Source organism: Gobio gobio (genome assembly GCF_949357685.1).
Source record: "Gobio gobio genome assembly, chromosome: 19".
In the NCBI taxonomy this organism is placed as follows: domain Eukaryota; kingdom Metazoa; phylum Chordata; class Actinopteri; order Cypriniformes; family Gobionidae; genus Gobio; species Gobio gobio.
In genome coordinates this window covers 38,845,434-38,858,438 of record NC_137112.1, presented here as the reverse complement: position 1 = coordinate 38,858,438, position 13,005 = coordinate 38,845,434, and the positions used below count along the sequence as shown (strand labels likewise).

The 13,005-nt window shown below is 37.3% G+C and overlaps 1 protein-coding gene across 1 annotated transcript in view; it reads right to left on the bottom strand.

Annotated features, from left to right (window-relative positions):
* diaph3 (diaphanous-related formin 3) overlaps positions 1–13,005 on the bottom strand; it is a 429,281-nt gene that overhangs the window by 385,109 nt on the left and 31,167 nt on the right. Inside the window, exon 2 of the mRNA XM_079844146.1 lies at positions 1,632–1,805. Within this exon, the coding sequence (XP_079700272.1) occupies positions 1,632–1,805 (174 nt within the window). The remainder of the gene's footprint in view (positions 1–1,631; positions 1,806–13,005) is intronic.

Genomic DNA, 13,005 nt, shown 5'->3' with positions numbered 1-13,005 from the left:
TTGAAGTTGGCATTTTAGCAATCTAGAAGTGCACTACAGCTGAAGCCACATGTCTGACCAGGTTATATTTCAAATCTGAAGATGATAAGTCTAAAACTCTGAATTTTATTAAATGTTTTTCAAGATCATGTCATATGATTTCATTTTGAGATTTCTCTAAAATGTTAACTGATGTTTATTGCCATCTCTTCTGAGCTACCATTCAGTTTATTGTCTCTATTGTTTTGAGGTGCAAACTGCCCATTCAATTTCAGTCTCCCCAGAACACTTTCACACCTCTCTGGCCTGGTTATGGCTAGTCATCTTATTCTTTTGTCTTCATTGCAATTGCAATAGCATTGCATTATAAATATAATCTATTATGAATACACCCAACATGGTATAAAGAACACAGACAAACCATACATCTTCGCGATTGTGTGTTTATTGTCTTCAAATGTCTCTATTTGCATCTTTAGCGATTTCAGGAAGCTTTTATTGTGGACTTCTATTATGGCACATGGTATCTTCTTCGTCTGTCTGTACCATATATGGACTACATGTGCACAGAGCGCCCTCCGGCTGCCAGAATGAATTGAAAACAACACATAAGAGACTCCATCGCTCATGAATAGGCAACATCTGCGCATTTTGAGGAAGTATTGAATAAAAAATACTCCTCTGTTTAGAAATTTGACACAGACATATGAGAATCTATCAATATTTCTCCTCATCTGCACACTTTTGAACTAAAAGCCCTGAGGGATGTTGATTTGTTGCGAGTCTTCGTGACGAGAATAGAGGAGTTTTTCTATGAATGAGAGCAGCTCATTTATCGTTTGAATTTCGTGATAAAATGGACTGAATACTTAATATGTTCGTGTGGGAACACGGATTGAAGTGTGTTCCGCGCTTAAAACAAGCCGACTGTGAACTGTTAAAGATTGCTTTATCATTCATTGTATTCATTTAGTAGTTGTGTTGGTTATTCTTGTTTATCTTTGTTAATAAAATGTATTATTGCTGATAATACAGAAGAGGCTCTACAAGTTAGAAATCTCACCAATCTTTCAGATAAATCAGCTGGCCAACTCTCCCCACTTTACATACAATCTAAATGTTTGGACATCCTCCTATTTGGAGTGTCAGTGACGTGAGTACCAATCACTTACTTTCATCCATCCAAGGATGCTAAGTAAGGTAAAGGCTAATCAAAGGTAAATGTAATCTGGGTCTGTATTAAAGGTATTTTTGTGTTTGAACTTCTATTGAGGATGGCACATTTGGCATAACGAAGATCTCAGCGTGACTTCAGAGAGTGTCATGTTTGCTGAGAGCGACGAAAGGAAAGGGAGTGCGGAAAGCCCTTATATGAACATGGTTTGGGCGTGGTTTATGCAAATTACTAACCTTGTGCACGTGGTTGCTCATTTAGAATACTCTAAATGAATTACCGTTCAAACAAGGTTAAGAAATTCATGTACGTACGCACGTTTTGTGAATTAGACTGATTTTTTTGTGAGTTGTTGTCCTGTGCATATAAATACAAATAATCAACTCAATTATTAGTAGGCCAAATGTTTGTTTCGGTTTAAGTATTTATGCATTTCAGAATTACAGAATTCATTTGTCTTTAACTAAATATATCTTACCATCATTTTCTCAAAGAGGGCAAGGATTTCCTTCTCCGACGTGATCTTTGAAGAAAGCTCCTCAAATTCAGAGGAAGTGGACCAGTCACAAGAAGAGGAATGCTTGGATATGTGGGAGAGGTGTGGCCTTTCCTTTTTACTGCCAGGGATCCGGATACTGGAAAATCTGTCCAACTAAGAGAAAAATAAGAGTGTGAGGGAGACTGATTAAATTATAATAAACTGATTTTTATACTGTTTTTTTCCTCCATTTACATACAAAATATACACTACAATTCAAAATTTCCAATGTCACAAAAGATTTTTATTTCAAATAAATGCTGTTCTTTTGAACTTTCTATTCATCAAAAAATCCTGAAAAAAATGCATCACAGTTTTCACAAAAACATTAAGCAGCGCAACTGTTTTTAATGATAATAAACAATGTTGTTTGAGCACTAAATCAGCATACTAGAATGATTTCTACGGATCATGTGACACTAAAGACACAATATTAATGTTTTTGTATATTCTGCATTTTGTTTGTAAAACAGGAAGTGTAAAAAAGGTTTACAATATAAATATTACACTGTAAAACAGTGTAAATCACTGAATAATAAATAATAAAGAAAACAATTATGTGCAAACTGTGTTCGCTACTTAAAATATTACTTTCTGCAAAAACACATTCCTTCCTCATATTATTGTAATAACATGTTATCCTTATGTTATTATTTATAATAATAAATTATTATGGGCGGGGGGGCTGGTCCCTCGAGCGGACTGAATAATGCTACTATATAGTTTTCCAAATAAATTCTATTTTTAACTTGAGAATAAATATGCATGTAATGCAAGTATTTTAATACATTTCGATTTTTTCTTTTGTAAATATATTAATAAAACCAATCAAACTCTAACGTCTCCTCCAATCTCATTTGCATGAGAAGTTGTCACATGATGAACCTGCATTTTGGCGGTTAACAACCCAAAAGATGTTGGTTTTAAAGAGTAAAATTAGCTCATTAAAAGCCTAACTTAAAATATTGTGTTTATAGTGCATTTTCAAAGCATTCATTTCTAAGTTTAGCACTTTATAATGCATTATAAATAATAAATGCATTATAAACTATATATTGTGTTCATTACGCCCACCAACATTAACTAAGCCCAATTATATGGAGGTCATTGGCTGCACATAAGCAACCTTTTGAGATATCAATTATAATCAATTTTAATAAAACACAAGGCATAAATCATAAAATAAAAGTATGTATTTTAATATCTCTGTTGTTCTATTCTTTCCTTTTTGTATTAGTTTATTTATTTAATTAATTAATTTAACCAAAGTAGGCTATGACAGCCATCATATATCCTGCCAGCTGATGCAAAGAGATGAATTTATTTCTACACAGAAGAAAGCCCTGTCTAGGCTCTGCCCCGGTACGGGTTGTGTTGAGCCATTCGTTAGTCAGGTTGTTTGGTGAGAAAAATATGAAATGTAGTTGCACTAAACGCGTTAAGAAGCCGTACAGCTGTATCAGCGCAGGACTATTATTCTGCTGAGTGGAATTGAGGAAGAACTGATAACGGAACAGTTTGATCTTCGGTTGACCAATCAGCAGAAACGGGCGTATAATTCCCACCCACATGTAGAAATCGAATACTGTTTTGGCCAATGTTTATTCAATTTTCTACCTCTGAAAAAAAAAAAAAAAACTATTTTTTCTCGTTTTTCGTTTTCTTGAAAAACGAGCTGTTTTTTTTATACTTTCATTATTAAATAAAAAAAAAACACTGAACGACTGATACAAGGATTCAAAATGGGCACTTACAAGTAATCTATGCGCTATGTATCTGGTTGCCATGACAACTTCGTGCTTGCTGCTCTCTGTAGCCATAGTAAAATCACTTCAATATTATTATATGGAGTTACAGAGTGTGAATATTTTCTATAGTAAAAAAAAATGTTTTTTTTTTTACTATAGAAAAGCTCAGATGTGACCAACATTGCAGAAGCTAATCAAACATGCAGAACATAATCTGTGTTGATAGTTCTACAGGCTGTGAGGTTAAATCCTCGTAACAAGACAACAAATCTATAAGGCACAGGTGTCTTGTACATATCTACTAATGGCTTCAAAAGATCAGCCTGAACTGAAGTTCAAAAGCTTTCAGGTCTTTATCAAACACCCATTTCAACCCTGCGAACATTGTTTATGATCAGTTATAGCTTCCTTATTGCAAGCAGACTTTCATTAGAAGTCTGTCAGCTTCACATTCAGCATTCCTAACGAAGAGCGTCCGCAGAGACAGTGTAACTCGCCGTCGATTTATATCGAGGTGGTGGGCCCCCGCATCACACAGATAATGATTTCCTAATTGGATTAGATTTGTCAGAGAGCTGTTTTCTCTCCCTGGGCCAGTGGGCGCAACAGGGAGATGATGGGAGATTGAGATGTCAGCATTGGCTGAAAAGGTAGGTGGTTTATTTTCAGGGGCCTTGTCCCCTTTCTTTCTAGGGGTGGGTGAATTGGCAACAGTTATCTTCGAGAATATTTTTTTGCCGACGCCACCCATTGCGCATTATCTCGGCAAGAAGGAGAGCAACACGCTGAGATAATCAGCAATGACACTGATATAAAATTAATTAAACACAAGCAGTAGATCAGAGTGTAGCTAGCGACTACAGTGCACAGAGCCGATGCAGGGAGCAAATGTGTGGTGTCTGATACCAAACGACACCCTCATCTGTCTAATTTGGTTTGCCGCTGCCCTAAAGCGTCTCTTTGCTACATTGAGTGATGGCACTGATCAGTTTAATCACAGAGATTCATCCCCAGCGGAGGGAAGAAGCGCTTTGCTATTCCACACTCGTTACCGGTGAATAGATAAATAAATATGTGCAGCCGGTACCTCGATAACAACAACAGGCATCATACCGCAGCCGACGCAAGCTGATCTAGATGATGAAGTGCTTTTCAGGGCTGTTTAGGTGTTTATGAGGGAGTCTGCAGCTTACTTTCATGCAATCTCTCTCCCTTTTGCGGCAACATACACTTTGATGTTCCTAATGGCTCCATTCCACTTCATTCCTCTTCTGATCACTTCACCAGACCCCTCTTCGGTAATTCAGCCTCTCAGCACCAAAACACATTTCTACCATGACCAAACATCAGCCCTCACTTGGACAAAAGCCCTCCATTATCTAAGGACATGATTCACTTATAGAAAACATGTCCTCCACCACTCTGCCACCCTACAAATTCTGCGCATTTTCTCCAAAGAATTCCTTTTCAAAAGATATAGATTTTTTTTATGCCTGATACAGATATCTTAGAGAGCAGGGTGGCCGACATATCACACTAGATCATTTAAAAGATAGTAAAAACAAATGCATAACATTGGAAGAAATTTCTATTCATTTAAAATAAATAAATAAATAAATAAGTCTCTCTGACAGCACGCGCATATAGCAAAATGAGCTGTCTTTTGCCACTTGTTTTTAAACCGCATAACCTAAAAACGCATGCAAACGATTCGATTTCATGACTGCGTATCACAACACCGTCACGTGAAAGTAACCACAATAGAGACAATTTTGGAGACAATAGTCCAAAATCTCTACCAGTTGACAAATTTCTACCAGTTACCCGTATTTTCCGGACTATAAGTCGCACTTTTTTCATAGTTTGGCTAGTCCTGCAACTTATAGTCAGATATAGACTTATATATGTTTTTTTCCTCGTCATGATGCATTTTTTGACTGATGCGACTTATACTCCGGAGCGACTTACAGTCTGTAAAATACGTTTTTTTTACTGTGCATGTCCAATGAATTCTCCTCCTGTTCGCATTTTATTAGAAAAATGTATCAGCCAGTCAGTAATAAAAAAAATATATAAAAAATACAGACTGGCAATATGTCAGTTAACCACTACCAAGATTGCATCTGCTCATTTACATTTTTCTCAATTTGTCATTCATTTTTTCTCTTGTCTTATTCATTTCACTCATTAATCAATCCAGTCATATGTTCATTTCAGACCGAAACTGACTTTAGGGTGCATGTGCATGATAGAGAGATAGAAAAGGAGTGTCCCAGCGGTGTCTACCTCATCATAATCCTGATTACCCTGTTCCTGGGTCTACCTTCCCTCTGGCAACTAGAGACTGAGAATCGATACCAAACCAACACAAAACAAAAACACATTTTGATGCCAATCGATAATGCAAAAGAAACTAAACATTTTAAGACAACAAGAGTGATCTTACGAGAGAGAGAGAGAGAGAGAGAGAGAGAGAGAGAGAGAGAGAGAGAGAGAGAGAGAGATTAAAATGTATTGAGGGAAGAGGAAAGGGATGAAAAGTGAGTAAGTATGGCAGAAGTGTGGAAAGCGAGAAGGAAGATAGGACATCGAAGGAAGGATGGAGGTGTTTGCAGTGCTAAATGCCAAATTTGGTGCTATTCACCATGAGGGTGAAAAACAGCCACTGAGTTCCATCGATAAGATGGTCTAGGTGCAGTTTAAATTAACTGACTGCTCCACTCCATGACCTAAAGTCCTCCATCCAAAATATTTCATTACCTTCTGCGGCTGCTAGAGGAAACGGGTCCAGCTGCACAGGCTTGATACAACTTGTGTTTAATGAAATTCATTCCAGTACAACAAATTAAAACATGCTTCAGAATTCAGCTCAGTGCCATCTTTGTTTCATACTTACAAAAGAAATAAAAAAAATAAAAAAATCATACAAAAACAATTACTGCAATATTTGCTAAATTAAATTGTTAGCTAGATTTTGCATTTGCTAAAGGGTTTTCTTACAGGTTACTAGGGCTGAAACGATTCATCAAGTTACTCAATTAACTCGATTACAAAAATTCCTCGAGGCAAAAACTCTGCCTCGAAGCCTCGTTAAATTCCTATGACGCACACTATACACGCAGGGATCTGATTCACACGGACCGTTGTTCAATATTCAGGAAGCACAGCATAGCACGTGATACATTTTGAATTTAGTTGGCGCAATGGCGGAGAGTAAAGATGTCCATAAACGGCAGAGAATGTCTAAAGTTTGGGATCATTACATTCTTAAAAAAAGAAGAGAACAAGGTGCAATGTGTCTACTGCAAAGTAGACCTGGCATTCCACAGCAGTACGACTTCAATGGAAACGTAGCTTAAGCCTTTACGTTGATGTTCGCTGATTTTAATCCCATACTGTATTTGTAGCGATGTCGTGATGCGGTTTGAGTAGATATGATGTTTTTATTATGAAAACGAATTTTATTATGATGTTTAGTTTAGCTAGTAGTAAACGTATTCACGTTCAATTGCAAGAGATTATAGCGTAAAGAAAAAGAACCCCTTCACACACACACAAACACACAAGCATGCACCCTTGTCTCTCTCACGTGCCAGTCAGACCAATCGCGGCAATGCATCACATATGCTAAAACTTTTATGTAGCCACGCAACTATAATTTCAGCATGCATTCACTGTATACACCGGGACGTGATGTTGTGGCGCGATTTTTCGAACGGATGCTTCGCCTAAAATGCACCGCAATGCAAGTGATGCAAGCCAAATGCAGCGTTCTATTGAAAATTAATGTATGCATTTCTGCTGTACCAAACTGCAATGAAGCAACTGGTCTGACTGGGGCGTCACTCTTCCTCACGCATGGCACGCGTGCATGTATGCACACACACACGCACGCAGACCTGCCTTGACCGGTGCGTCTTTTACGCATTCTGAAGGTGTCCGTTTTATCCATTGGTTTTATCGTGTTGCAGTCTATTAGACAACATTCCGCATAAGATGGGCTTACATTTGGAAATATATTACATCTACATTTCAGTGGTAACACATAAGGTGTTGATCATCATCTTTCTTTATTATTGTTAGCACTACCTCGTACTAAAGCGGCGTCTCTTCGGAGCTGTCATTTTCTTAAATGAGCCGTGCCAATGTTTCAAATGAGCTTCTAACGCTAGACAAATGCCTTTATTTTCAACGCGATCACCTTGTACCCAAACCATTTCAAAACTAAGGAGCCATTTGTCCTCCGATTACAAACAAGCTCCTCGACGCCGCGTTTGCGGGACTGTAGGGAATTTTAAAAAAAGTGACGTGAGTGGAAGGCAGGCGGCGGCGCCGGGACAGTGTGTGTGTTAGAGAGGGAGGCAGAGCGGCAGAGAGATGCGACAGTTGCGAAATTGCAGGCGCGGCTTGCGGCTGTTATCGGTTAACCGGTTTCAACCGGCTAATGAGGCTCGGTAGTCGGTCAAGAAAATTTTTAGTTTTCGCCATCCCTACTTCTGAAGTAAAGAGCTTACACATAAATATGTTGAAATGCCATTTCAGCTTTGGTCTCTTTTTAATTGTGAGAGTCTGCTTTAAATAAGGACGTACCAATTTTCAAAGATCTGAGCAAGTTTCATAAAGTTGCAAGCGTAAACACCACTTTAAAGCTACATTTGTTTACTTAGCTAATGTGTGCTTGTGATGTTATATGTGTTGCATCTCTATGAAGGACTAGGGATGCACCGAAATGAAAATTCTTGGCCGAAACCGAAAACCGAAAAAGAGGAAACCAAGGCCGAAAGCCGAAAACCGAAACACCGAAAGAAATTATGCCAATTATTAGTACCATTGCATTTATGGCTATGACTGTGTACTAACTTTACTAAAATCAAGGCATTGCAATTGCATACATTAATATTAAAGTTTCAAAGAATAAATCAATTACAAGTTATGCCAATATTTATTTAGCACATTGCAACAATGCACAGTATAAAATAAAATTCAAACTAAAATGTTTAACTTGACCCCACTCATTTGTACATTAAATAATAATGTACAGGCCTACAGAAAGGTTTTTAAATTAAATGTTCTCTCATAAAAACAAAGTGCATTTAGGTCTAGTGCATTTAAAAATTTTCTCTGTAGGACTACAAGAAAGTGCATTCAGAACAAGTGCAAAAAAAAGTGAAAATTTTCTCTGTAGGCCTTCAACATAATAGTGTATCAAAGACTGCCATAGCCCATATGTTAACTGTAGAATAGGGGTGTAACGGTACACAAAACTGACGGCTCGGTACAGCAGTTTTACAAAATGGCTTTTAATTTATTTTTATTGGTTTACTGAAAAAAAAAAAGTATCTGTCCTTAAATTAATTAAATTATAACTAAAAGTTTATTGAAGATATTTTTCTGTAAACTATATAGGGAGCCCTTACTTGCACATTAATATTAAAGGTTAACAACAGAGCCCAAACTATTAGCCTAAATTAATTTGCTATGTATTTTTAGGTCTAATAATCAACACTCAAATAACATAGTACACAAACATGTACACTTCACATAAGGCAGTTTTTGCAATAACTTCTAAATCTAATTATAAAATAGTTTTTTATCCAATTCGTTGTTGAAATATAATCATTTAAACACAGTGTCTGTCATTTTATTTAAACATAAATGAAATAATCAAGATATCATTAACAGGTTAAGTAGAATATAATGAATATAACGGCTAATATAGGTCATATATTTAGTGAAAGAGTTGATTTCTCTAGTGAACTAACAGATGTGGACACTGAATGACTGAGGTAAATGTGATGCTACATGACTGTTTAGTTTACAGCAGTTATATAGAGGTCTTTCTGCCGTTGAAACACTGACTGAGCGATTACACCACATATGATACGTGACGGTAAGTTGTACTGTATCCTCAACACACCTTAGATGTTCATTCATGTTTATTCTTAAGGAAGAGATGATCGATCGCGCTCGCAGATGATCGCGTTCACGCGCGCGCGCTGCCGCCAGATTGAAGTGTGTTCCGCGCTTAAAACATGCCCACTGTTAAAGATTGCGTTCGGTTTCACAGTGAAGTCTAGTCCTCTTCTAATCGAGAACATGAGCTCTCGTGTGCATGGAGCAGACGTGGGTGTTTCTTAGATATACTGAAATACGTCCACACCGCAGACATGTTGCTTCAGACAAGCACGTGCAGGTCGCGGTTTCTGTTTGCGTCATCACAACATTTCGGCCATGTTGTTTCGGTGATAAAAGTCTTTCGGCCGAAAACCGAAAATGCACTTTTGGGGCATTTTCGGCCGAAAATTTTCGGTGGCCGAATATTCGGTGCATCCCTATGAAGGACATCTTTAGATCTAAGTGACGATTATGGTGACTTGTCTCTTTTTAATCGTGAGAGACTGCTGTAAATAAGGACGTACCAATTTTAACGATCGGAGCATGTTTCATGAAGTTACCAGCAAAAACACCAAGTCTATCAACTTTTATTTTTTTACGCCGCTCATGTACATCTCTGCTATTTTTTGTGTTATAACTCCATGAGGAATATCTTTAGATCTAAGAGACAGATCATGGTGACTTTGGGCTTTTTTAATAGTGAGAATCTGCTGTAAATAACAATGTGCCATTTTCCACATTTCATGAAGTTACGAGTGAAAAAACGCCATGTGAATGCCGTTATTTACTTACAGGTCTTAACTTACAAAAACTCACTCAAGTTTAGTCAAAGCCCAAAACAATTAGGCTTGTTGTGTCCCATGAGACCTTTCAAATTACACATGACATGACTATCTGAGCTGTATGATGTTTTTAATATTTAAAAAAAAAAATCTCCATTTATCAGCAAATAACTGTTATTACTTGAGATAATCATAATGGCTACATTCATTGCAAAGTTTAGACTCTAAGCTTTCAAATGACACCTATTTTGTGTTGATCAATGCAGTAGTTTTGGAAAATTTGACAATTTGTTTTTTTGCAGCTAAGTGGCGCCTTAGTTTTTAGAGGAACAACTCGCTCTTTAAGAGTTGATCAAAATGGATAGATGCATTGAAAAGCGGAGATTCTAAGCTTTAAAATGATACCTATTGTTACCTTGTGTTATTACATTCAGTGGTTGCTTAGTAATTTGATTAATATTTTTTTTTCTTCGCGTGGTGTACAAAGAGGTGCACACTTCTGGTTTAAGGGGTTAATTTGTTTGTTTTTTTCAGTTGTATTTTTTGTCGGTTTACTTGTCTTCTTTAAAGGTTCAGTGTGGAGTATTTATGAGGATCTATTGACAGAAATTTAATATAATATACATAACTATGTTTTCAGTAGAGTATAAAGACCTTACATAATGTACCGTTATGTTTTTATTACCTTAGAATGAGCCATTTCTATCTCCATACACCACGGGTCCCCTTACAGTGAAATCATCATTTTGCGCTAGGGATGGGCAACAGTGGTCGAGTAATCGAGTACTCGAACGTGACAGCGATCATCGATCATGAGAACGATTATCGCCCTGAAAAAAATATATTTGTCTCTTTTTTTATTGGTTATTGCGTCGTTTTGCGCGGTACCGGAGGTCTGATTGGTTAGCGTTATACAGCACGCCTCCAGAGTCCAGACCGTGGCGAAATAAAGTGAAACTGAGGCGCGCACTGCAGTGATGTCTGGAATCACTGTGATCATTGAATGGTTAGTGCAAGACGTGCAGCGCCAATCTGTCATAGCCAACATAGCATTATAATGAAAACACGATGGAAATAGAATGCTGTAAATGATCTGTGCTCAGATATCAGGTATCAGCTGATCCACAGAGAAACTAACGGGAACACTCAGACTAGCGCGTGAAGTTCATGTGCGCATTCGCGTCCTTTTCTGCAGATGCACGTTGTAAGATTACTTTTATGTTGTCTATCTGATTAATCTAATATAAGAAGCGTTTGGTTGAGCTTAAGCTAGAAAAGCGCTGCCGTTATACCGGCTGTTGTTCATTCTCTTCAGTTTCAGCTCAAACGCATATTTCATGCTCGACATGATGGTTTAGAGACAGTCATATTCTTTTTAGATATGCTATTTCTTTCTCAGACTCATTGATATTATTAATGCAGCAGTGCTATACTGTTCTTCGTTATGAGTTCGAAAACGCGCAGTGATGTCTGTAAACGCTTCGATCATGAATAATAAAATTAAGTGCATGATGTGCAGAGTCAATCTGTCAAAGCATTATAATGAGAACAGGATTTTAATAAAATGTAGTTTCTGTGTGCTTTCGTTGTCCGTGTATCAGCGTTGTTAAGGGAAGAGCGCATTCAAAATGTTCCGTTTCAAACCATAGCCTGTAAAATCTAGCACGCTGAAGTTCACGTGCGCATTCATGTCCTTTTATGTTGATTTATGTCGTAATAGGTTCATAATAATCTTCATATTAATATTTATATAGGGTGCGTTTGGTTGAGTTTATTAACCAGTTAGCAAGCTCTGCAGGGTGGTGTTATTTCACGGTTTCAGCTCAAAGGCAATGCTCGATCTTACTGACTATTTGAGACGGTCATTTTATAAAATAGTTTCTTTTTCAAAGACATTTATGCATCATAATCTAGCAGTTATTTTTTGTTTTATATGTTCATGTTTTCATATACCTGTTTTCATGTCACGTTTGTATTTGTCCACAACCATTTTCATAAGAGTTTTCATTATCTCAATGACGGGCATGCCCCGCGCCCTGCACATGCCCCGCCCCCGAGTACTCGTTTTTGAGACCTATCGATGATCGAAATTAGAAATTGACAAAAATGCCCATCCCTATTTTGCGCTGTCATGATTCTATAGTAGCCCTAAAAGAACAAACTTCTCTACAGAGCGCTAGTCACTCTGCTTTCTCCAACAACGACATTTTTGTCCTGTGTCAGCCCCATAGCTTCTCTATGTGCTCCGAAAATGAGGGGTGAGCATTGGGTGATGCAATTCACAACCTCACCACTAGATGCCACTGAAGTTCACACTGCACCTTTAACTGTTTGGGAGGACTTTTTACTTACATTAATGTAACCTAGTATTCATTTTTGCTGAAGTATCAATAATTGTGAAATTTCACTGACATTTAACTCACATCATGAAATAAAATCGTGTTAAAAAAAAACATCATGATTTCAACATGGACCAAAATTGTGATTATGATTTTTTGCCATAAATCTAGCAGCCCTATGACATGCTTGAAAAGAGGCTGTCCTCAAGGTGTTAGACATGCAAGAAAGAAAGCACTTGTCATGTACTTGGTACTTGGTCATAGTACATTTGCATTAGTGATAGATTAGTAAAATTTATAGATAAATAGATTTCTTTTTTTTACCTAAGCTGACTGTGATTGAAATGCTGCGGTTATGAGACTGAAACACTGTGTTAGGCATGGGTCCTCAAACAGATATGGGGTTAGAAATATCAGTGAGAAGGAATCGAATTATAAATGTAAGCTGTTGTTAATGAAGAACAAGACAGAGAATAAAAAAAAGAGTGAAACCTGAATAAAGGACTCTTACCACATCATCTGTAAGTGTTCTGATGTTTAAATGCTATAA